Source organism: Myotis yumanensis, unplaced genomic scaffold (genome assembly GCF_028538775.1).
Source record: "Myotis yumanensis isolate MYYU_CA2020_CCGP unplaced genomic scaffold, mMyoYum1.0.hap1 SCAF_12, whole genome shotgun sequence".
Classification (NCBI taxonomy): domain Eukaryota; kingdom Metazoa; phylum Chordata; class Mammalia; order Chiroptera; family Vespertilionidae; genus Myotis; species Myotis yumanensis.
Window position 1 is genome coordinate 2,086,241 of NW_027223763.1, and position 23,020 is coordinate 2,109,260.

The following is a 23,020-nucleotide window of genomic DNA, read 5'->3' on the forward strand; positions in this document are numbered from 1 at the left end:
CACCTGACAATGGTTCGCCCACACAGGAGGCTCACTCACCGAGAGGGCCGGCAGCGAGCTGAGCTGCGTGTGTTCAGTTTGGGTGAGTTCAGGGCACTTGGCGACCTCTGGGATGACCGTCACCTGGGACGATGACCTTCGAGGACCCCAGTTCGGGTACCTTGCACTGTGGTCACCGACAGGCGGTGTGGTGGGCAGGTGGCACCTGCCTGCTGTGGGAGGCGGCAGAGGGAGCCAGAGTGCGACAGGCAGCACCCCAATCCCAAGCCGGCCCAGGGCTTTTCTGTGCTGTGGGGCTGGGGAGGGTCAGCCATCAATTGGGGCGCTCAGAGGGCGGGCATCTGGGGAGGAATGACCCCCTCCCGCCCCCATTCACTGGTGAGTGTGAGGAGCTGCAGCCTTGGGGCCCAGGCCTCGCCGGCTGGTGAGCAGGCAGAGGGGACACTGGGCATCTCTGCCCAGCCCCCCTGACCGCCCCAGCAGCAGTCAGCCCACTGCCTCCTCCTCTGAAGCTGCTCTGGTGGCCCAGGCCTACAGGTTCAGGAATGGGGGGCCTTGGCCATCTTCCAGTCGGAACCCTTGTTGTGCTGGGGGGACACGGAGGCCTGAGGGGGCCACGGAGGCCTGGCAGGACTGGGCCTGTTTTGTGGCTTCTCTCCAGGCCCCTGAAGCCGGGCCCCAGGTGACGGTCGGCCGAGCATGGCCTGGGGTTGACCAGCCTGAGGCTCTGGGCTCAGCCCCAGACGGCAGCCCTGCCCTGTCTGAGCGCCTGCTTTCACTTCGGGGTGATGGTGTGGAGGCAGATAGTAGGGAGGATGCACAGCAGCACCTCTGCCCGGCGCTGTGGCCTTCTCCAGGGCCGGGCACAGCACCAGGCCCAGGGCGGAGCGCCCAGGTGCCAGCAGTGCCCGGCAGAGCAGGCCGAGCACAGTAAGCGCCGCCCCGGGGCTGGGGCCGGCAGCTCTCAGGGCTGCGACGAGGGACGGAGGACGCAGGGAGAGGGTGGACAGGCCCTTCTCTGCTCCGCCCGTGGACGCCAGGAGCAGGCTGTTTGGCCTCCCTGGCCACATCCGTCTGTCTCCGGCTTCGGTGCCGTTTCCGGCTCGCATTCCTCTTGGGTCTGAGACGGACATATTTTGCTCACTAGTAGCTGGTGGCAGAGATGGCTTGGAGCCCCTTCTCCCTCCCGAGACCGGAGGAAAGTCCGGCATCTGGTGCCTTCCCTCCCCGAGGGCAGCTTTGACCGGGACGTCGGCCGGCCGTGCTGGCCATGGGACAGCAGGGCCCTGGGCCGGGGGTCTGGGTGCCGGGTTCCAGGAGCCTCCTGGCCAGGGCTGTGCGGCGTCAGGGCGGGTACCCCCCGGATCGCCGAGTCCCGGAGCCCTAGGCTCAGAGCCCCGCTGGGTCCGCCCTCTTTGCCACCCGGAGCCGTGCCCGTTAGCACCAGCTTCTCAGGTGGGTCTGGGAACCCGGGGGAGGGGTGGCCATGTGCTCGGGGTGGCTCTGCCCTTCAGCGGGCAGTGGGGCACGTGTCAGAAGTGCAGGGCCGAGGCCTGAGGGAGGCCTGAGGGGTGGACAGTCCAGTCTACACCAGGGAGCGTGGCCAGGTCAGGGCGAGGGCAAAGGTGAGGCAGGGGCTGGCAGTGCCCGGCAGTGTGGCTGTTGACCTCCGTGGTTGCGGGGCCCGGGGGCCGGTTTGACTCCGCCTCTGAGCTTATTGAACCCGTGACCTTGGTGCGGCTCCACGCCCTCCAGGACCCCAATCGTCTCATCTGCAACACAAGCATCGGGCATCGGAATTACAGCAATTACGTCAGCCTGGCGGAGCTGTGAAGGGCGCCCGTCCCGTTCCGACCACAGTGCCCGGGGCAGGGCGCCCTCTAGGGGCTGGCCTCTGGCCTGGATGCCTGGACGCTTCCCAGTCCCGGTGGGTCCGGGTGGCCACTGGACGTGCACCAGAGACTTTCTGCCCTGCTAAGAGCACGCTCCCCTCTGGTTTTTGGTTTTGTTTATTAATCCTCGCCTGAGGATATTTCCCCACTGATTTTTAGGGAGAGTGGAAGGGAGAGAGAGAGACAAACATCGATGTGAGAGAAACGCATCGATGGGTTGCGTCCTGCACGTACTCCGACCATGGCCTGGGCCGGGGAGGAGCCTGCAACCAAGGTACATGCCCTTGACCAGAATCGAGCCCAGGACCCTCTGGTCTGCAGGCTGACGCTCTATGCACTGAGCCACGCCGGCCAGGGCTCCCCTCCATTTAAAGACAGCCCGTCGCTGAGCTGGAGGCACCCCTATTAATTTAACTGCAGAAACTCACCCGCATATCTTCCAAGCGGAAAAGGAGCTGTCCTGACACCGTGGGCATATCATCGGGGAAAGCAAATTAAATCGTTCTCGATGGCGGAGACTCTCAGTCGCTCTGGGGAAGGGAGTCGGTGAAGCAGGGAAATGAGAAATTGCAGACGTCCTTGGGCGGGAGGTCGGGGAAGGGGGTCTGGGAGCCCTTGTCGGGTAGGCGATGGGGCAGGGACGGGGTCTCGGTGGCCGAGGCGGGCAGCCGGTGGGACCCGGCGTGCTCCCAGTGTCCCACGAGTTCTCTCGCCGCCCGGTCACTGCCTGCAGGCTTCCGGCCGCCCTGGACGGAGTGCTGTGTCCCCAACAATTCACGTGCCGAAGCCTTCGCCTCCGTGTGAGGGGTCACGGGTGAGCCCTTTGCAGAAGGTTTCTGTCATGAGGCCAGAGCGTCATGGATGCGATCAGTGACTTTATTTTAACTTTTTTATTTATTTGAGAAAGGAGGGGAGAGGGAGAGAGAGAGAAACATCAGGGATGAGAGAGAATCATTGATCACCTGCCTCTTTTATGCCCTACTCTGGGGATCGAGCCCATACCCCGGGCATGTGCCCTGACCGGGAAGTGAACTGTGACCTGACTCATAGGTCAACGCTCAACCACTGAGCCCCGCCGGCCGGGCCCTCCTCTTTAATTCCGAATGAGCAGTGGCTTTGCACCCGCCTCGAAGCTTGGGCGGCTGTGGGACAGGACCCCAGGCCCCGGCGGTGGAGGGACCGGCTCCCGTCGCACAGACGGCGCCGTCGGTTGGAGAGCAGGGCCCTTCACCGGGCTCTCCCTTCCGGCCCCACCCGGCCTGCCTGTCTGCACGCGGGAGGCGCCCAGTCAGTGCTTTCGGCTTGACTGCGTGCTTTGCGGGCGGTGGACAAAGCTGTGGCCGCTCTAGGAAGTCCAGCCGTGGCCAGAGACGGGGCTCCCGCTGCCGGCCGTGGGGTTCCCCTCCTGAGAGAGAGACAGGCAGACACATCGATATGCGAGAGGCACAGCAGTGGGTTGCCTCCCACACGCACCCGGACCTGGGCCTGGGATTCAACCTGCAACCCAGGTACATGCTGCCAGAGCTCAACCTCAACTTGTAACAAAACACTCCAACATATGTTGTTTTTGATGCTGTTTTTAAACGAGAATAATGCAAAGCCAGAATGAAAGAAAACTTCAAATTTGAGACATAGGCACTCACTCCCCCATCCCATGCTCCAGTGAACCAATCACGGGAAAAACTTGGGTCAGGAATAGGTAACAATGAACGGGTTCTCCCGCTGCCCCCTCTCTTCCTCCTCTCTCTCCACCCTCCTCCGCCCTCTCCCTCGGGCATGAGGCTCCCCCTCACCCACTGCTCCCTCTCACAGGCCGTCCTCCCCATGACACGCCGCCCACCCCCAGCTCGGCGCCTCCGTGGCTCAGCTGACAGCTCTGAGCGGCCGGTGGGCACGTTCTGGCGGGTCCCGGGCGCGCCCTGCCAGGCCACGCCCGGCCTTTGTTGGCGGCGCCTGCCACCTCGCCCCTGCACAGGCCTTTCTCCCGGGAGATTTTCCGAAGGCATCCCTGTCAGTTAGCATTCAGCCCAAGCGTGGGCTCGGCCGGCAATTCATCTTGTCTTTTCTTCCCTCTTATCTCCGTGGACCAAGCCTGGTGCCGGCTGCCTCTGGCCTCCTCCACGGAGCAGGTGCCCCCCGGGAGGAGCAGAGAGGCGTCTGGAAAAGACCCCTTTCCCCTCCTCCCGTGGGCCGGCGTGGCCTGTGCCCACCTGCCAGGCTCGGGAAGGGAAGAGGGGGCGTGCCTCTGTGTGTGGAGTGCCTGCCAACAGCCTGCGGGCGCGGGGCTTGGGGTGGACCCGACAGGCGGTGTGCTCCTCCCGCAGGCAGGTCCCGGGCCGGCCTCCTGGGCTGCGGGTGGATTTCGTCCCCGTGGTGGCAGGAGCCGGAGGCACGAGTGGTCACCTGGCTGACATTCAGTGAGGGCGACTCGTGTGGCCCAGAGCTAGGCAGCATTGTCAGGCCCCACAGACACCCGTGGCCGTGGACCAGCCGGCAGAACATGCCCGGAGGGGAGGCACGCCACTTCCTGCGCCCACCCTCCACGCTCACCGCACAGTCATCCGCCCGGCTGTGCCCCACCCTCGGCCAAGTCAAGAACGAGAAATGCGGGGGGGGGGGGGGGGGTGCGGGGGGCGCGGAGGTCTTGCTGGTCTGGCGGTCTGTCTGCCTGACCCGTGGGGCAGGAGAGGAAACGGAGGCTCGGAGGTTGCCCGTTGCCCGCGGTCACACAGCTCAGCAGTGGAGGAACGGGGTCTTGGACCCGATGCTGGGCTCCGGCTCAAACCCAGGCAGGTGAGGGGCTCTGAGGCCAGAACTCTGAAGAGGCGCCCACGCCCCACCCCGTCCCAGGAGGCAGACGCGGAAGCCAGCCCAGCCTCCCGAGCCAGCGGGGCCCCTGCCCCAGCCCAGCCTCCCGTGCCAGCGGCCCCCCCCCCCCCCAGAGACACTGCGTTGGAATCAATAACCGCTTTCACAGGCGCTCCCTGCGGGAGGGGCGGCAGGTTGGTGGCGCAGCCGATCGCAGCCGCCGCCTGGATCCGGGCCAGCGCTGCAGTGTGTGACTCCGAGTTCTTTTCCTTCTGTTTCTGTTTTGTTTTTCAGGGAGGGGAGAGACAGAGAGAGAAAAACACATCGACGTGAGAGACACATTGATTGGTTGCCTCCCGCACACACCTCGCCCGGGGCAGGGATTGACGTAAGTGACCTTGATCGGAATCGAACCCTCGACCCTTCAGTCCCAGGGCTGACGCTCTGACCTCTGAGCAAACCAGCGAGGGCGCCGAGTTCATGTTGTGACCCCGATGCTCCTACCAGGTCCCCGCAGGCTCCTCTACTCCCGTGCCCCTCCCCTGGGGAAGGCGTGTGAGCGCTCGTCTTGGGGTCCGAGTGGAGCTCCTTGGCCAGCCCTGCTGGGCTGCGGTGACCTCGCCTCCGGCACCTGCCAGGGCTGGGCCCCCCACACATGGTGCCCTCGGAGCTGTGGGGGCGGCGAAGTCCACGTGGGCGAGTGGCGTGCTCCCGCTGCCCGACGTGCGCTCTGCTCCCACCACGCGTGTGGGTGTCAGAGGGCCCAGGACTGGGAGAGGCGCCCTGTGCTCCCCCCACCCCCCAGGGCTGCAGAACCCCCTGCAGCTGCCTCCACCCGCCGTCCTGGGCCTTCAAAGCTTCCAAACTCTTCTTCCTTTTTATTTAAAAAAAATATTTTTACTGATTTCAGAGAGGAAGGGAGAGGGATAGAAACATCATAGACTGGAGATAAACATCGATTGGCTGCTTCCTGTACGCCCGCCGTCCCACCCCTCCACCCCCCAATTGGGAACGAGCCACAATCCGGGCATATGCCCTGACCGGGAATCCAACCGTGACCTCCTGGTTCATACATCGATGCTCAACCACTGAGCCACGCTGGCTGGGCTGGCACCCATCTCTGAGGGCCACTGGGTGCCCGGCTCTGGGGGAGAGGCCGACTTGGCTGTGCCCGCAGAGTCCGGAGTTTGCATCCTGGTGGCACCAGCCCCGCCGGGATGTGCTCTGTGTGTGGCCCCGCCCCCTGCTTCCCCTCGGCCCAGCCTGCATCCTGGGGCCTGTCCTCTGTCCCCGAGGCAGCCTGCCTCCCAGCAGCTCATTCTGCGCTGGCGGCTCCCTCGGCTCGGACACCCAGGACAGCAGACCCTCAGCAGCCCTGTGCCCGGCCCGGCCTCAGCCGGCGGCGACCCTCTGCGTTTGGCGTTGGTGACGGGGGCCCACTCACTGGTGGCGTGACTTCATTCCATCCCGCGCGAGCGTGTTTACGGACTATGGTGTGAGGGTCCCAAAAGCGTGCCCGCTTCCCTCCACTCGGCCGCCTGCCCGGTTCCTCTGCTTGTGAGCTGGACGGCCTTGAATCCAAGCTGCACGGCCCCGAGACGCACCCCAAGACGCACCCCAAGACGCGGGCTCTCCGTGGCCCCCTGAGACGGGCCAGGCGGCGCCCCCCTCGGATGCTCTGGCACGTGCAGGGGCTCTGCGGCTGGCTCCTGCGTGGCGCCCGCAGGGACACACTCCGACCGTCACATATTTAAAGGCTCGGGTGTGCCTCCTTGTGAAGGACTCACCGTCGCACCAGGCCGGCGTCCTTCCATCAGGAGAGGTCCCTTTGGCTTGTGCTGGGGAAAAGCATCACCTGTGTGTGTGGTTAATCTTGCCAGTGGCGGCCTCCGGGCTGCGCGCCCGAAGCAGCTGACGGAGGGGACGGTGCCCTCGGAGCAAATCAGTCAGCCCCGACCGACCGGGATGCTGACGCCCTGACCCTGGGAGGGACGGCGTGGCCTCATGTGGCCGCAGCAAGGCTGGGGCTCGAGATGTGAGGCCCCAGAGCCTGCCTTGGTCTCCCGGATGGGACGGACAGATGGATGGATGCCGTGGTTCCTATGGGAACCGCTCTGGGCGACTCGGCCGGTCGCAGCGGGCCCACCCGGGCCGTCGGGAAGCGGGCGAGCGCCTCCCGGCCTGTGTGCCAAGGGCCGATGGCTTGGATGCGAGGGCGATCTGGCTGCGACATCTGTCACCCATTGATGGCCAGGGTTGATTCGGCTGATGGGGCCGGCTAGGCGGTGTCCCCCTCCTCCCTCACCGACCCACGTGCGTCGCTCCTGAAGCTGCGCGCTCGGTGGAAGAGGTGGAGGAGGGGGACCTTCCCCCCAGAGGGAGGACCGGTCTTCGGTCAAGGGGTACGAGTAGCTGCGCTCCCCTGCTCGAACCTCCCAGCAAGCTCTCGAAGGGCCGAGGGCAGGCCCCGTGTGTGTTCCCTCAGAGCGGCCTGTTTTTATTTTGGTAAAACACCCGTAGCATCACTCACCTGCTAACCCTTAGCACACCACCGTGTCGTGCAGCCACCCCGTCTGTCCAGGCAAAACCAGAGCTGGAGGAGTTGCTGCGGGACAAGCGGGCTGTGCGGGGCGCTAGGACTGGTGGGGTATTGATGAGCACGCCCTGGCGCCATCGCGGGCAGGGGTGGGGTCCAGGAGCAGTCGCCTCCCCTCCAGCCTCCACTCCCCCATCTTCCAGCCGGGGCTCGTCCCACCTCCCCAGCCGGGGGTGGGGGTGGGGCACATGGGAGGGTGAGGAGGGCTGGCAGGCCGTGCCACACACCCACGGTGCCCTGGTCAGTGCTCGCTGCCGAGTCCCAGCACTCTCCTGCCGTTGGGGTCCCGGGGTCCCGGGGGTCTCAGTTGGTCTTCAGCAGGTGAGTGGGCTCCTGGCCCCTCCTGGGGTTGTGGTCTGGGAGGGGTCTGGTGGGACTAGGGGTGCTGCTGTTTGTGGAGAGGTGGGTTCACAGGACCCGGATCCTCTCCTGAGCCCAGCTGTCCGCATCTCTGAAAAGCCGGCTCCTCCCGGCGCCCGTCCTTGGGAATGGTGGGTGGTGGGCTCCCCGAAGCTGAGGCTGCTTTGTTCCCCATTCCCAGGGGCCTGTGGGGCCTCGCTGTCCCCGCCACCATATCCCTGCGGCATCATTTACATCCAGGGAGGCCCCCAGGGCTCTGGTGCGTGTGTGTGTGTGTGTGTGTGTGAGAGTGAAGGTCACTTCCCACAGAACAGGCCTGGCAGATGGCCCGTCCTGCCCCACCCCACAGGGGGCTCCGCTTGTGGTGGAACCTGCTGTCTTGGGGCCGTGCAGGCGGCTGGCTCTGCCCTCTGAGTGGGCCTGAGCCCAGGGAACCCTCTAAGGATCACACCCCCTCCAGGAGACCCCCACTCCGCAGAAGAGAGGAGACCTGGTGCCTCAGCATCTTCCTCAGTCCCACCTGGAGCCCTGGGGTTCCCCGGCTGCAGCCGGAGCTCGCGTAGCCTGGGGGGTAGGGAGGGCAGAGTCGGCCTGAACCAGCTCGGTGGCTTGGACACCGAGCACACCCGAGCGCCCTGCCCGGGGCAGGTGGTTTTCCGGGGAGCGGCTTAGGGGAGCCTGGCAGGCAAGCGGCGGTTGTGCCGGCTGAACCCGCTGCTCTCCGTGACCGGAAGCTTGACCTCTGTTGGTGGAACCGCCGGGTCGGTTGCCCGGTCGGTGTCGGGGGTGTTCCAGCGGAGAGCTGAGTTATTGGGGAGCTGTCAGTGAGGGCCCCAGGTTCAGGGCCTGTGTGGTTCCCTTGTCTCCAGTAGGAGGAGGGGCTGGCGCCCACCAGACCCTGACACGGGCCCAGGCGCCCGGGGAGAGAGGGCGCACCTCAGGTCGGGGGCTGCCCCTTCCGTGTCTCCTTATAAAGACAGGGGCTCCACTCACAGGACACAGGATCACCCACAGCGCCACGCTCCCCCTCACCTGCTGCCCATGAGACAGGCCGGGGAGAAAACACACACGGGCGTGGGTGCCGGAGGCTCCTGGGGCTCCGGGCGCTCCGGCCTCAGCCAGCTCCCCGTGGGCCAGGAGCAGGGAGCTGAGCTAGCGGGAGAGGTTCCCGCCCTCGTGCGCCTGGGCTGTACTTGCCCGTAAAAGCCGGGTCCCTAAGCCATCGCGTCAGAGACAAGGGTGCCGACTGAGAGTTACTGCCGAGAGCTGAGATACAGTTTTTGTTCCCCTTCCCATGAAAGCGGCCATCAGTCAGGGAGGGCGATGAAGCAGCTCTGAAACCCATCCGCCTCCCCAGGCGGTGGCTGCTGTCGCTCTCCTATTAGCAAGCCGGCTTGACGGATAGGGCCGCCCGGAGCCTGGAGCGGCTGCGCCAGAAATGCCGCGGGAGGGGGCTCGGGGGAGAAGCTTAGCCAGGAGGCTGAACTGTTCTTCCGGCCACTTCCCCTTGAAGGGCACTTGGTGCTAGTCAGACCATCCAGGTTCTCAGCCCTCTCTGCTGCTGTGGGCAGGTGACCACTCTGACCCTCGGTATCTTTGTCTGACAAGTGACAGTGCCAGGCTCACGGTCAGAGTTCGGGCTCGAGGTCAGAGTTCAGGCTGAAGGTCAGGGCTCAGGCTCAAGGTCAGGGCTCAGGCTCAAGGTCACTTCAGCTCAGTTCACTCAGGGAGGTTCCTGGCGGGCCTGGTGCTCTGAGGGCTGCTCCGGGCTCTGACCCGGGGGGATTGCCAGTCTGGCCAGTAAATGGTTGTGTGCCCAGGGCTGCGGGTCCCCAGCAGCTGGGGGCTGTGGCTTGGCTGTTCTCTGGCGGATTGCCGTGGGGGGTGGGGGTGGGGGGAAAACAGAATCCACCCCGTCTCTGGCATCTTTTCACGTCTTCGGGAGGCTTTCACTCCTCAGTGAAGATGCAGACGATGCCCGAGAAAGGGCTGGGCCAGAAGGCTGGGCTCAGTTTCCTCACCTGGGAAATGGGAGGATGGTCCTGACCCCACACGCTGAGTCAGGAATCAGCGTGCCAGGCAGAGGCGGGCTGGGCTGGGGCGGCCGGGCCCACTCGGGAGCCAGCTGTGTGGACCCTGGTTCAGTGTCCCCTACAGGGAGAGGGGAGGGCCACGTGTTGTCGGGCCTCTGGGAGCGGGGAGGCTTCAGGTGGGCCTGGGGCCCCGCCCCGCCCCGTCTGCACTGCCCGTTTAGTACCCCAGGCCTGGGCGTGGGCCACGGGGCTGCTTTTGGGATGCTTGTACCTTCGGGGCTGTGACTCACCGCTGGGCAGCAGACCTGTGTCTGGTTAGAGGCTGCCACTGGGTCCGAGAAGAGACGAGCTGCTGCTTGTCTGCATCCCGGGGTTGAGACGCCTCCTGTACTTTAACACCTTTATCCCACCCACCTTTTCACCTGCCGTGGGGGAGGGGCGTCCCCAGGCAGGCAGCCAGCCTGGCACAGCTGCTGGAGGGAACGGGGAGGGGGGGGGCAGGAGTGAGGTGCAGTCACAGCAGGCTCCCCAGTGTGGGGTGGGCCTCCAGGGCCCCACTTAGCCCTGCTCCTGATGCCTGAGGGTGAGGTTTGTGGTCCCGTCGCCACCATCAGCCTCATCCAGAGTGGAAGCCGGCCTTGCCGGGGCCGGGCCAGGTGGGCAGGCGGCTGGGTTCGCCTGGGCCTGTCCCTGTGGGCCTCCGTTCCTCCCCAGGAAATGGGAGGGCGGCCGCAGGGCCCCGTGGGGGTTCGAGGGGATAACATGCAACGGAGCTGACAGCTGGGCAGGCGGGAGGCCCAGGCGGACGGTTGCTGTAGATGCTGATGGAGCGTCCAGAGCGACAGCCTGGGCCCCAGTGCCCCGGCCCCGCGTGGGCTCTGCCTGGGAGTCGCGGGGTGGCCTCGGCAGACCCCTCCCACCTCCCTGGCTCTTCGCTTTCTCGCCGGCACAGGGAGAACGTGGCGGGAGGGTCGCCAGCCCCTCCACCAAGTCTCACTCCTGCCAGCCTTCCTGGGCGGGCACGGCTCCCGCTCCCGCTCCGGCTCCCGCTGGCTTCCCGGCCTGTGCCCCGCACTTCCCCTCGAGGTCCCTCCTTTGGTTTGAGTGACATGTTTTAATGCTGAGACTTCGGGGAGAGGCTGGCCCTGGGAGCGGACACCGCAGACGGCTCCTCTCTAGCACATCCCCCACCGTGCGCGCGTGTTCGCTGCAGGAAAACGGGAAAGAAAAGGAGCCGTGCCGCCCACGCTGACATTTCACGTGTTACCTGCCGGTCCTTTTAACGAGCTAATGTTTTTAAAAATTAGGCCCCCTCTCCTACGTGTTTTACAGCCTGTTTTTTCCTGATGGTGTTTGTGGATGTGTTGTAGCAGTAAGTCCCTCCTACGACACCAGCTCAGGAGTCGCTGTGTGGGCGCGCCTTCCTCTCTCCGTCTCTGTGTTTCTCCACTGGGCCGCTGCCAAACGCTCGCCTGTTTGTAAACTGCAGTGAACGCGTCTGGAACTAAATTGTTCGCGCACCCTGAGTGGGAACGCGACATCGTCTTTGATGCCTTCCTAAGGCTCCGCCTGCAGAGCGCCCCCAGCTGATCCGTCAGAGTCCCGCAGGTCAGGGTCCCGCAGCGCACGGCCCCTGCAGCACGCCGCCTGGAACCGCCTGGCGGAGCTCCCTCCAGCGGGCACCCCACGGACTGCTCCGCAGCCTTCCTTGGCCCCGGACCCTCTGAGCGGTGCTGAACGATGCGGCCTCCGGAATGTTCTCTGGCACCTCCACAGAGGTTGGCAGCCGGTGTTCAGGCCCGCACAGCCCCAGGGCCCCTGGAGCTGGCCCTGAGCCCTGACCCAGGACAAGGGGGGACCTTAAGGCTGAGGCTTCAGGGCTGGACCCCGAGCTCCACAACCTGCACCTCTGGCTTGGGGGGTGGGGGGCTGTTCCCCTGGCCTTCCCGCCTGTCCCCATGCCCCTCGCACACACGGCCCTTTGCTGGCCCAGGAATGAAGCTCCGTGGGCCCAGGGGTGCGGGTCCCGGGGGGTGGGGGTGGGGGCGCGGTGTGTCTCCATTTCATTCATTGACTGTGGGAAGATGAGACGTGGAGATAAAGTGGGAAAATGTCATCCTTTGACATTTACGTTTTTGGAGGCATTGGCAGGCGGTGGGGGAGGTTTAGATCCTCTCCCTGAGCGGCGGCTCCAGGGAAGCCGGGCGCCCTGCCAGGAGGTGCTCCCAGCTCCGGGTCCTTTCACGAGAGGCCACACTCTGCCTCAGCGTACCCCCGTGGCGCTGTCGGGCCCCCGTTTGCCCCCAGCCTCTCTGGCCCTCGGCCCCGGCCCCGGAGCAGGGTTTCCTGTGGCTCCAGGAAGCACACAGCCCCGCGGAGCGAGGGACAGGCCTCGGGTGGAGCCGGGCACCTGAACCCCGTTTAAGGAGCTGCCTGTCTGGATGGGAACCCCGAGCCGAGCCCTTTACGAACCGCCAGGGACCAGTCCAGCCTGGAGCAGTGGCCGTGAAGCCAGGGCTGAGGCTGCTGTGGTCACAACCGCTGGGGAAGCCATCCTGGGCCCCGGGACCACGGGCACCGGGATGCGCAGAGCGTCTCCCGTCCGCGGCTCAAGCTCTGCGGCAGCTCCTCCCCGTGCGAAGCTGCGCCTTTGCACTGATCCAGGTCGGGAAATGGCCTTGTCTCCCGTGTGCATGCTGACCGAGGGCTGGTGCCCGGGCTGCTCTGTGGGGGGTGCCCAGCTTGCGTCTGGCTCCTCGGGGAGGAGTGTGCCAGTTGATTAGTGATGTCTGCCCGGCGGGCATCGGAGGGGGGCGGTTCGCATACCGATGGTCTCCAGGCCCCATAGCCCGCCAGCCCTCCCAGCTCTGACACCCAGCTTCTGTCGGATAACCGGAAGCGCATGCAACAATATTGCTCTGATTCTGTTCTCTGTAAATATTTGGACGTCTTAAAGCCAAGAAAAACAGCCAAAGCCACGTTGCTTGTGAAAGATCCCTCAGAGCTCCGGGCCGGGAGCCGGCTGGGCGGCTGCATAATGCGAGATTGAGTCTTGTCTGAGAGCACAGACGGGGCCTGTCACCCCCAGGTCCACGGCTTCTGCGCGCCCCGGCCCCTGAAACAGAACCACCTCCGGAAGGTGGGCTGCCGCCTCGCAGGCTGAGAAGGGCCCTTCTGTACGGTTTCGGGGTGTCCCCGAGCCTTTAAAGAATTGCTGCCAGCAGACCAGCCGGAAAGGACGCCGGAGGGATGTGTCCCAGCCGCGGGGCCTTGGGTGGGGGCCCTGCCTTCGGTTTTCCTGTCTCCCAGAGAGCACGGCAGTTCAGGCCTTGGGGGGGCGGAGGGTTCCCCAGGGCGGGGCACCTAGAGGCCTTTTGGGCTCCGTTCCTGGGACACCCAGCACCCAGTGAATTTAGCAACCGGCCACCAGGGGTCGTGTTCAGGTTCCCTTTCCCCAGATACACTCATGTGTGCGTGCGCACACACATGCACACACTCACATACATGAACACACTTCAGTTCTTATGCACACTCAAGCTCATGCTCACAGAAGCATGCACGCACCCATGAACATACATGCACACACTCGCATACATGAACACACACTTCAGCTCTTATGCCCACTCAAGCACGCGCACATGAGCACACACAGGTGAACTCGTGCTCGCACAATGGCGTCTCCAAGGTGAGGCCGCCACCCCGCCTCCCTGGCGCCTGGTGAATCCTGGACCAAATCGTGAGCAGCTTCTTGCTGTGCTGGTGTGTGTTACACTCTGTGCTCCAGGGTCAGCCACCTCCCTCTCCCGGCCTCAGTTTCCGCACGATCAGTGCGGAGCCCGATGCCCGCTAGCCACCCGTCGTGTTGAAGAGCGTGGAATAACTGCGCTGGGACTTGCGGAGCCGGGGTGGGTGGTAGCTGTGTGTCTGGCCAGGCTGGCCGGGAATCAGGGCGGGGCCCCCGGGGAGGAGTGTCCATGGTCGTCCGGAGCCGGTCACAGCGTCCTTTCTGACGGCTGCTGGTCTGGGGCACCGCCAGGACCCCTCACACTCTGAACCTGCCCCGGCCGCCGGGCGCCCGCGGAGATCAGTGCACCCAAACGACCCATTCTGCGCGATAATTACAAAACAGGTGTCGGCCTCAGCACCAGTTTGCTGTCCCCGCAAGGTGAAGTGTGCGCGTGAACAGTCCTCTGCTTCTACAAGACCTTGCATTGCCGCTTTATTTTATTTTACCCTAAATATATATATTTTTATTGATTTCAGAGAGGAAGGGAGAGGGAGAGAGAGATAGAAACATCAGTATGAGTGAGAGTCATTGATTGGCTGCCTCCTGCACGCCCCCTCCTGGGGATGGAACCCGGGCATGTGTCCCTGACGGGAATTGAACCCGGGACCTTTCAGTCTGCGGGCTGAGGCTCTATCCACTGAGCAACACTGGCAGGGCTGCATTACCGCTTCCCAGTGACTTCTGTTTCCTTGTGACTGACAGGAGCCTCTTTCCGTCTTCCCCCAGGTCATCTCTGCCGTGTCCAGACTGTCCCTGCACAATGTGGCCCAGAACAAAGGGATCAGGTAAGCCCTCCACACAGGCCCCGCCCTCCACCTGCCCCACAGCCTGGGCCCAGCCCTGCAGTTCCAGGCCTGTGTCTGGGTCGTGAATCTTCAGCGTGTTCCGAGTTCCGAGTCACCTGTTGGCCGCGGCTGGCAGAGCGGGAGGAGGGGGAGGCGTCAGCCCGCACCAGGAGAATCTCGTAGGCGTGCGGCTGATGGCTACAAAATCAGTTTCGATTTAGGCAATCAGATGAGCAAATTAGTCCTTTCACAGATCATTGCCCGCGTGCGTGCGCTCTGCACGCGCCCGGAGCGGTGGCTCCGTGGGAATGAAGGAGCTGGCGGTTGTCGGTAGTGACGGGGGACCGCCCACCCGGGCCTCAGGTCTCCTGGCAGGATCGTTTCTGCTTGTGTCCGTTCTGCTCAGCATCCTGTCGTGTCCCCCCCCCCCCCCCCCCCCCCCGCATCTGGCGTCTCACCTCTGACACATGGAGGGGCCCACGGGGAAGGGGGAAGGGCAGCCCCACATGGCAGCTGCTCATGGCGGGTTCCGGCCCACAAATCAGGGTCCGAGAGATGGCGGCATGGAGACCGGGTTCCGGATCGAAAGGGATGGGCCCTTTTTGAATCCCGGGAGGACAGGGGTCAGCGGGGGCTGGGGGGCGGGGGTGACAGGCCTGGGAAGTGGGAACAGTTCCCCTCACTTGAGGCTGGTGGGACTCTGGGAGGGGCCTTTTCCTGGTGTTGTCTGTGGGGGACACCGCCCCCCTGCAGGCCGGGGGTCCCAGAACCATGGCTCGGGGGGACCTGGGCCAGCACAGCTGCCCCTCAGTGGGGCTGTTTGCCCAGGGTCAGCGTCACACAGATGTTAGGGCGCAGGATCTCAGGGGACTTAGACATCCCATTGACTTGAGGATTTTTGCTTTTTGTTTTTTTAAAATCTGTTTCTATTGATTTCAGAGAGAGGAAGGGAGAGGGAGAGAGAAACATCAAAGATGAGAGAATCATGGATCGGCTGCCTCCTACACGCCCCACACTGGGGATGGAGCCTGTAACCCGGGCACGTGCCCTGACCAGGAATCGAACCCTGACCTCCTGGTTCATAGGTCGATGCTCAACCCCAAGCCACACCGGCCGGGCTGTTTTCGTTGTTAATGTCAGGCATGGGCTAGGCCGTGTCACAGTGTTTCTAAACGAGAGAGTAAACACATACCAGAGACCACCTGATGCCTCAGGGCGGGAAGGCAACAGCGTCAGGAACCCTCCACCCGCACCCGCTCCCGCGCTGGAGCGTCGCCGATACCGTGAGGCCCCGGCCGCCTGGCTGGTTTCCTTCGTGCCGTCCGAGGTCTGTCGTTGAAAGATGTTTCGTTAGAAAAGCGTGTCCTTCCTGGGGGCAGAGGCAGCACGCGGTTCTGATGTTTTGTTTTTCCCAGAAACGACTGTCTGTTCTCGTCCCGCTGGCCCGTGACGAGTGTGGGCTGCGGTTGCACTGCTCAGCCGTTTCCAGCAAATTCCTTATCTAGTCCGAGTTGCGTCCGCCGGCAGGAGCGAAGCTCAGGCACTTCACGGACTCTTCCCCGTGGTGCTAGAATGGGATCTCTAAGTTCTGCAGCCTGCTCCCCGCACCGGCCGGGGCCGGGGACCCCATTATGTTCCAGGGGGCGGCGCAGCCGGCCTGACGTTGCACGGACGTGGTTGCGCTGCGGCCTCGGCCACCTCGGTGCTGTTCCAGGCTCCCCCTCCCCCTCCCCCCCTCGAGGCCCAGGCTGTCCCCACCCCGTCTGCAGCTCCCAGGCCCCTTTCCCGGGGGCTTTGCCGCCGGCGATGAGACCCTGGGTGGCGTAGAGAGAGGTGAAGGACTCCATAGCTGTCCTGCGTCTGTCCCAGCGCGTGTCCTGCCCTCCGATGAGCATAGAGGCCCCTGGAATTGGGTGGTGCCCTCGCTCCTGGTCTTCCTGCCTCTGCTGCCCCCTCTCCCGTGGCCCCTGCACCCCGACGGCCCTGTGCTCCCAGCCAGAGCTGCCCTCGGATGCAGGTGCTTCACCAGCCGTGGGTGGAGGCAGGCAGGCAGCCCTGCCCCCTGGCCCTGGCCCCTGAGCCGGCAGATGAAGTCCCCTGTGCCCGCAGCCCCTGGGACAGGCCCTCCGCCACCTCACAGCCCGCCCTGTGAGCTCGGGCCAGCGGCACTGCTCTGCGCTGCCCCCGCAGCACAGCAGGAGGAGTCCGGATCAGCGTCCGGGGGGCGGAGAGGTGTCCACAGGCCACCGGACACCCTGGGGCCCCAGCACCTTGCCGAGCGCCCGCGGGGCTCGCCTGTTAAGAGCCTTCTGCGGGGGAGAGGTGTCCACAGGCCACCGGACACCCTGGGGCCCCAGCATCTTGCCGAGCGCCCACGGGGCTCACCCGTTAAGAGCCTTCTGCGGGGCCACTCATTAGCGAAAGGTCTGACTTCAGCCAAACCCACACCCCGGCCCATAGCCCGGCCGGATCGCTGCTCCTTCCTCTCGCGGCTGGATGGGAGCCCAACGCGCTCCTTGAAAAAAATGATCATTTTCCCAACACTTGTGCTTTGCATAATGAGCTGGTTTTCCATCAAAGCCCAGTTGTCCTTCTCAGGGGTGATGAATGGGAGACTTGATCTGAGAGTCCCACCCTGGTGCCGCCGGGGGGGGGGGGGGGGGGTGTCAGCGGTGAGGTGGGGGCGGCCCGGGTCAACCCGTCCGGCCCCGCGTGTGGGATGCAGGTCCCTGTGGCAGCCGGAGCTGGTCCTGCAGACGGAGGGACGGCCTCACCCGTGACAGCGCCGAGGGCCGGGGAGGGAGGGCATGGCCGGGGGGGGGCTGGGCGTGAGGATGAGCGGTGAGGCCAGGAGCCCTCACCCAGGGACCTTGGGCAGGGAGGCTCTGGGGGCCGTGAGAGTGGCCGGGCCCCTGTGGCGATCTTGAGCGACACCTGTCGTCTGGCGGAGGCCGGGGTTAGCGGTGAGAGACTGGACTCCCCAGCCCCCAGTGACCGGGACTCCCTCTTCCAATTTGAAGTGAATTCTCAGCATGTCAGACGCACCCAGGTGCACATCTGAGCACAGCAGCACCTCTGGGATGGACAGGGACAGCCTCCGTCCTGGGCTGGCCACAGAGACCACCCTGGTCTTCCCGCTGCCAGAGGTGGGGCGCCTTCACCCCTGAGACGCCCGTGGGTGACAGACCGAATGGTGAAGCAGCTTCGGGGATTAGTCAGCCTGTGGCCTGGGGGAGTCCCCTCGTTTAGCCCCCGACAGGCTTGCCCTTGTCTCCAGGGGCGGGGGGCACAGACGCCCCAGCAGAGAGCGAGGAAAACCATCCACAGGTGGGGGTGCGCCCTGACCTCCACCCCAGGCCCTGCGCCTCCCCGAGTCACCTGAATGTGCCGAGTAGCTCTGAAGCCAGATGACTCCGTCCTGTGTCTCCATCGGAGGGTCTGGGGTGCCTTTGGGGTATCCGGGACTCAAAGGCTCCCCCCCCACCCCAGGGCAGGTCATGTCCCGCCCGGGGCCCAGCCTCTCCTGCGTCTTCCCCGCGTTTGCAGACCTTGCCCGCGGCTCCAGAGTCCTCTCTCGGGCTCAGGTCCCGTTCTCGCCCGTTTCCTGTTCGGGCTGACGCTGCCCCTCTCCCGCCCGGTGCCGCCTGGCGAATTCCAGGCCATTGGACCGAGCAGGAGAGAGGCGACTGGGACGGGGAGTGGACCGAGCAGGAGAGAGGCGACTGGGACGGGGAGTGGACCGAGCAGGAGAGAGGCGACTGGGACGGGGAGTGGACCGAGCAGGAGAGAGGCGACTGGGACGGGGAGTGGACCGAGCAGGAGAGAGGCGACTGGGACAGGAAGTGGCGATTTTCACGTGCTCATTAGCCCCTTGTCCTGCCAGCAAGGTGGTTTTAATCGGCCCGCCTGGTCGCATCAGTGTCCTGGCCACCTGTCTTCGGCGGGTTCCCGCGGGTGGAGGGGAGCAGAGCGGGCCTTCCTCTGGCTGCGACGGGCTGTGGCCGGCAGTGTGGGCGCAGGTTTCGATGGCACAGAGTCCAGCACAGTCCCTTCTGCGAGGGCAGCAGCGAGGCACCAGTGGTTCCGGTTAACACTGAGGCCTGGAGCCCAGCCTGGAGGCTTGGCTGGGCCCTTAGGCCTGGACTCCAAGGTGAGCGAGCGCAGGCCTGGGCTGCTGGCCCCTGCCCAGCCACCCCCCGGGCCGCCTCAGCTGCTGGCTGGCGCCGTCCAGAGGGCCAAGGTCCAGGACTCTGCTCCCAGGGCCAAGCCGGACCCCCCGGTGCACGGTGGGAGGGCTGCAGACCGGCCCGTCCTCACGCAGGCTCAGGATGCCCACAGCCACAACACGCAGCATGCAGCACTCAGCCCCCCTCTGTCCTGGGAGGGTGGGAGGGTGCTGCTTCCCCACGTGGCTGCTTCCCCACGTGGCCCTCTTGGGAGCAGTCCTGGCTCCAGGCCGGCTCTGCCACTTCCTGTCTGGTCTCCTGGGGCCACTGTCTCCCCCTCTCTGAGCATTGGTGCCCATCTTGTGGGCGGTTGCTGTCACTCACTGGAGGAAACCTGGGTAACCACCTGCCCCCCATCCTGAATCCTTCCCCGACCCCTCCTTTGTGAATCCGGGGGAGGCTTGGCTTTCCCTCGTGTCCTGCCATCTGGGTGTGTGCCCCACCCTCACCCTGGACCCCAGCCAGGGGCGGAGGCTTGACCACCTACTGACCCCACCTCTGGGCAGCAGGTGCCGAGTGGGGGGGCTGCCCAGAGCGCCCCGGGCAGCTGGCCGCTTTTCTCACCGGGGTCCACCGATCTGCCTTGCGCCTGGAGCGCGATGCCAGAGGCCACAGAGACCACCGCGATCGATCAGCAATGCTGCTGCCAGAGGGCTGGGGTGGGGGTGGGGGGGTGCAGGCAGGCCCTGGTTTGCCCCCATGTCCTGGTGGATCCAGGCCTTCGGACTCCGGGAATGGGGCTGCCGTGTGACACTTCATCTCCCAGGAGACGGAGGGACGTCAGGGCAGGGAGAAGGGGCCTCTGGTGCTGGGTCATCCCGCACTCCCTGCACCGCACAGAACCCCGCTGGCCCCCCAGGACCCTGAGCAGGGTCCTGCCGTGTCCCCAGATGCTGTGCGTATTCAGATCTGCTTTCGACACGTTTCCGTCTGGAGCCAGCAGTGAGAACTGGACGCCCGCGACACATTCGAGCGCCTGACTCACTCCTGTGTCCGATGGAAAGGCGGCTGAGCCCCAGCGCCGCCGGCTGTGTGATTGGGGAGCAGGGGGGTCGGGGAGCAGCCGGGGCCCTGCTCTGCCACTACCCCGCCTCACTGGGCCCCGGGGCCATTCCGGGAGCGGACAGCTTGGACAAGGAGGAAGGAAGTGAAGGGCCTTTGCTTCCAGTAGCTGCCCGAGTGCCCGGGCTGTGGTGTCAGCTCACGCTCACGACTGCCTGTGGGAGCGGTCTGGGGCCTCAGGGGCACCCTTGGGGCAGAGTGGGGGGCTGCGGGCAGGAGGCGGCCTTCCGCCCCGTGGCTGGCGGCTCCGGAACCTGTGGCAGAGCTGCCATCGGCCTGTGTCCACCCATCCCTGTGTCCGTTTCCTCGAGGGTCAGCGTCACTCTCCCCGCCCGGCACACCGAGCTCGGCTCCGTAACCCGGGCCAGGGCTGGGGGGCACATGGGGGCTCTGCCCGTCACAGACCGTTTGGAAGCCTGTTGTGCAGGGAGCGTGCAGTGGTTTTCTGTTGGTGGAAATGGGGGGACACGAGGCTCAGGCTGGGGGCTGGGGGAAGCTGTGTGGGGCGCTGGCTGGACACACACAGGGAGCCCGCTGGCCCGAGTGGCCTTCCTCAGGCCGGGGTGAGTGCTGTGACGCTTCCTGTCCCCTGGGGCAGGTGTTCCGCGCGTCTGTCCGGGAAGAGCCTTTCAGGCCACGGGGGTTCCTGCCTGGCCCGGGCAGTGTCCCCTGGGCAGAGGCCAAGACGGTGGGGAAGGGAGCACCGAGGGCTTCGGGGCTGGGTCGCTCGGGGGACAGCCGTGCCCACGCCGGCTTTCCCACTCCACACTCTGCTGTTCCGAGAAACGCGCAGAGAGTCACAAATACGCTCGCTTCCCGGCGGCTGGAAGTGCCGCTCTGCTCTGGGCAGCCGCGCCAGGCCCGCGCCCGGCACATCGATGGCAGGGACCAGCCGATCCCTCCTGCCCTGAGGTCCGCGCCTCCTCCACCCTGTGGGGCCCAGACTGGGGGAAGGAACAGCCTGGCTGGGATTTGGGGGACCCTGGGTTTCTCCTCTGGGGGGGACACTTTCCATCTCCTTGCTCAGGAGCCGCGCCCCCACCCCCTCCCCCCACATCTGCTGTACCCACCTCTGCAGACATCGGGGTCCCGCCAGGGTCGTGGCAGTGGCTTCACCTCCGTCTCCCCACCTTTCAACCTCTACCCCACAGGGGCAGAGACCCTCCCCTCCCTGCAGACTGTGTTGTGGTGTGAGATCTGGGCGGTACAGGCCGGCCCACCCGCCAGTCCCCGGCCTCCATGGACTCCTGCCCCACCTGGCCCGTCAGCTTTCTCCCCGCTCAGCCCAGCCTCGCTGAGCCCCGACGCCCCTGGGGTGCCAGGCGTGGGCACCTCTGCCAGGGCTGCCACATCCAGAGTCGCCGTGTCCTTCCTCCTCAGTGCCAGGCCTGGGGGCAGCGCGTCCTCAGCACCTGTGAGGCGGGTGGCTTCTCCCCATTTTACAGACGCGTTAACTGAGGTTGTCGGAGGCCCACAGCCCTGGGCGAGCTCCTGGCCAGGAAGCCGAGTGGCCGCTTCTCCTCCCCTCTGCCTGACACGAGGCTCTGGTCCTGAACCTGGAGTAACACCCCCCCCCCCCCCCCGCCGCCGGTTCCCCAGGCCTGTCTGGGTCCCACCCAGAGCCTTTCTCTGCTCTCCGAGCCCAGGGGCTCCCTGCCCCCTCTGCCCCAGGGGCCTGCATGTGGGTGTGGGTCCCCGCCTCTCTGACTCAGGGCGATCCTGAGCTGGGTGTGGGCGCGGGTGGGGTGTCTGGCCTGGTGCTGCACCCCCCCCCCCCCCATGATGGCCGTCTGCCCTGGGCGGGGTGGGGGCTGAGAAAGAAAGGGGATCTGTGGGCGTGTTTGGACAGTCGGGGCAGGAGCAGGAGAGCATTTTTTAATCAGTGAACCCCCGGGTGCCAAGGGCTCCCTGCCAGTTAGCAGGCGGCACCCAGGTGACTCCTTCAGTAACTAAACGGGCGGATGTGCCTTCAAGGTGAGCCTGGCTGCTTCCCTGGCGAGCTGGGCGCAGGGGTACTGGGCTGGGCTCTCACGCCCCCCCCCCCCCCCCCCCCCCCCCCGGCATCTCTCCCTGCGCCTGGCCCGTCACACCCGCTGAGATGCAGCTGAGCCTGATTGTGCCTGGTGCCAAGACCTCCCCCAGGGTCCCAGCCCCCAGGGTCACACAGCCCCCCAGGATCCCAGCTCCCAAGGTCACACAGCCCCCAGGGTCACACAGTCCCCAGGGTCACACAGCCCCAGGGTCACACAGCCCCCAGGGTCACACAGGCCCCAGGGTCACACAGGCCCCAGGGTCACACAGCCCCCAGGGTCACACAGCCCCAGGGTCACACAGCCCCCAGGGTCACACAGGCCCCAGGGTCACACAGCCCCCAGGGTCACACAGGCCCCAGGGTCACACAGCCCCCAGGGTCACACAGGCCCCAGGGTCACACAGCCCCCAGGGTCACAAAGGCCCCAGGGTCCCACAGGGAGCTGAGCAGGAGCAGAGCCGGGGGTTGAACCCGGATCTGTGACCTGCAGAGGCCTTGCTCTTAGCTGCCCCCAGAGGTCTCCCCTTAGATCAGCGGTTCTCAACCTGTGGGTCGCGACCCCTTTGGGGGTCGAACGACCCTTTCACAGGGGTCGCCTAAGACCATCGGAAAACACAGATATAATTACATATTGTTTTTGTGATTAATCACTATGCTTTAATTATGTTCAATTTGTAACAATGAAAATACATCCTGCATATCAGATATTTACATGACGATTCATAACAGTAGCAACATTACAGTTATGAAGTAGCAACGAGAATAATGTTATGGTTGGGGGTCACCACAACATGAGGAACTGTATGAAAGGGTCGCGGCATTAGGAAGGTTGAGAACCACTGCCTTAGATGAAGGCGTCGGAGGAGGAGGAGGCAGCAGTGGGGTCTCTGTTGGCTTCTGGCCAGCGATCTCTCCGGGTCTGGGGGGACGGAGCGGGGGGCAGCAGGCTGGGTCCCAGGCAAGGCGTCTGCAGACACTCAGTGAGGGGATTGCACGGGGCTTCCTGCCCGGGGTGGAGGGACCGCAGGGGAGCAGGCCGAGCCCCACGCAGCCTGGGCTGGGGTCACAGTGCCCGGAGGCTGCTGCAGCTGCTGGCGGGTCAGCCAGCTGAGCGCAGCCGGAGCCGGGGCTGCAGTGCAGGGGAGAGCAGGGGAGGTGACGGGATTGAGCAAAATCAGAGCCTCACAGACACAGGCCAGCCCGGCTGGTTCCGTGACACACGAGTGTGTCCTTCCCCGAGAAGCAGACAGAGCCCGTTAGCTCCTCCCGGGAGAGCCCAGCGGGGCTCCCATTCCCGGCTCACTCCTCTCTCTCCTCCCGCAGGCCCTTCCCCTCGGAGGAGACGGCGGAGAACGACGATGACGTCTACCGCAGCCTGGAGGAGCTGGCCGAGTAAGCACCCAGGAGAGGACTGGACAGCAGGGGGGGGGGGGGGTGCA

General features: G+C 65.2%; 1 protein-coding gene across 6 annotated transcripts in view; it reads left to right on the forward strand.

Moving 5' to 3' along the window:
* The window catches only part of VAV2 (vav guanine nucleotide exchange factor 2), a 97,201-nt gene that overhangs the window by 39,552 nt on the left and 34,629 nt on the right, over nucleotides 1–23,020 (forward strand). For all 6 annotated transcript variants that reach the window (XR_011473342.1, XR_011473341.1, XM_070430336.1 and 3 more), the window contains exons 3-4: nucleotides 14,203–14,261; nucleotides 22,905–22,973. Coding sequence is in view for 4 of the 6 variants with exons in the window: in XM_070430336.1 (XP_070286437.1) it covers nucleotides 14,203–14,261; nucleotides 22,905–22,973 (128 nt within the window). In the remaining 2 variants the exon portion in view is untranslated. The remainder of the gene's footprint in view (nucleotides 1–14,202; nucleotides 14,262–22,904; nucleotides 22,974–23,020) is intronic.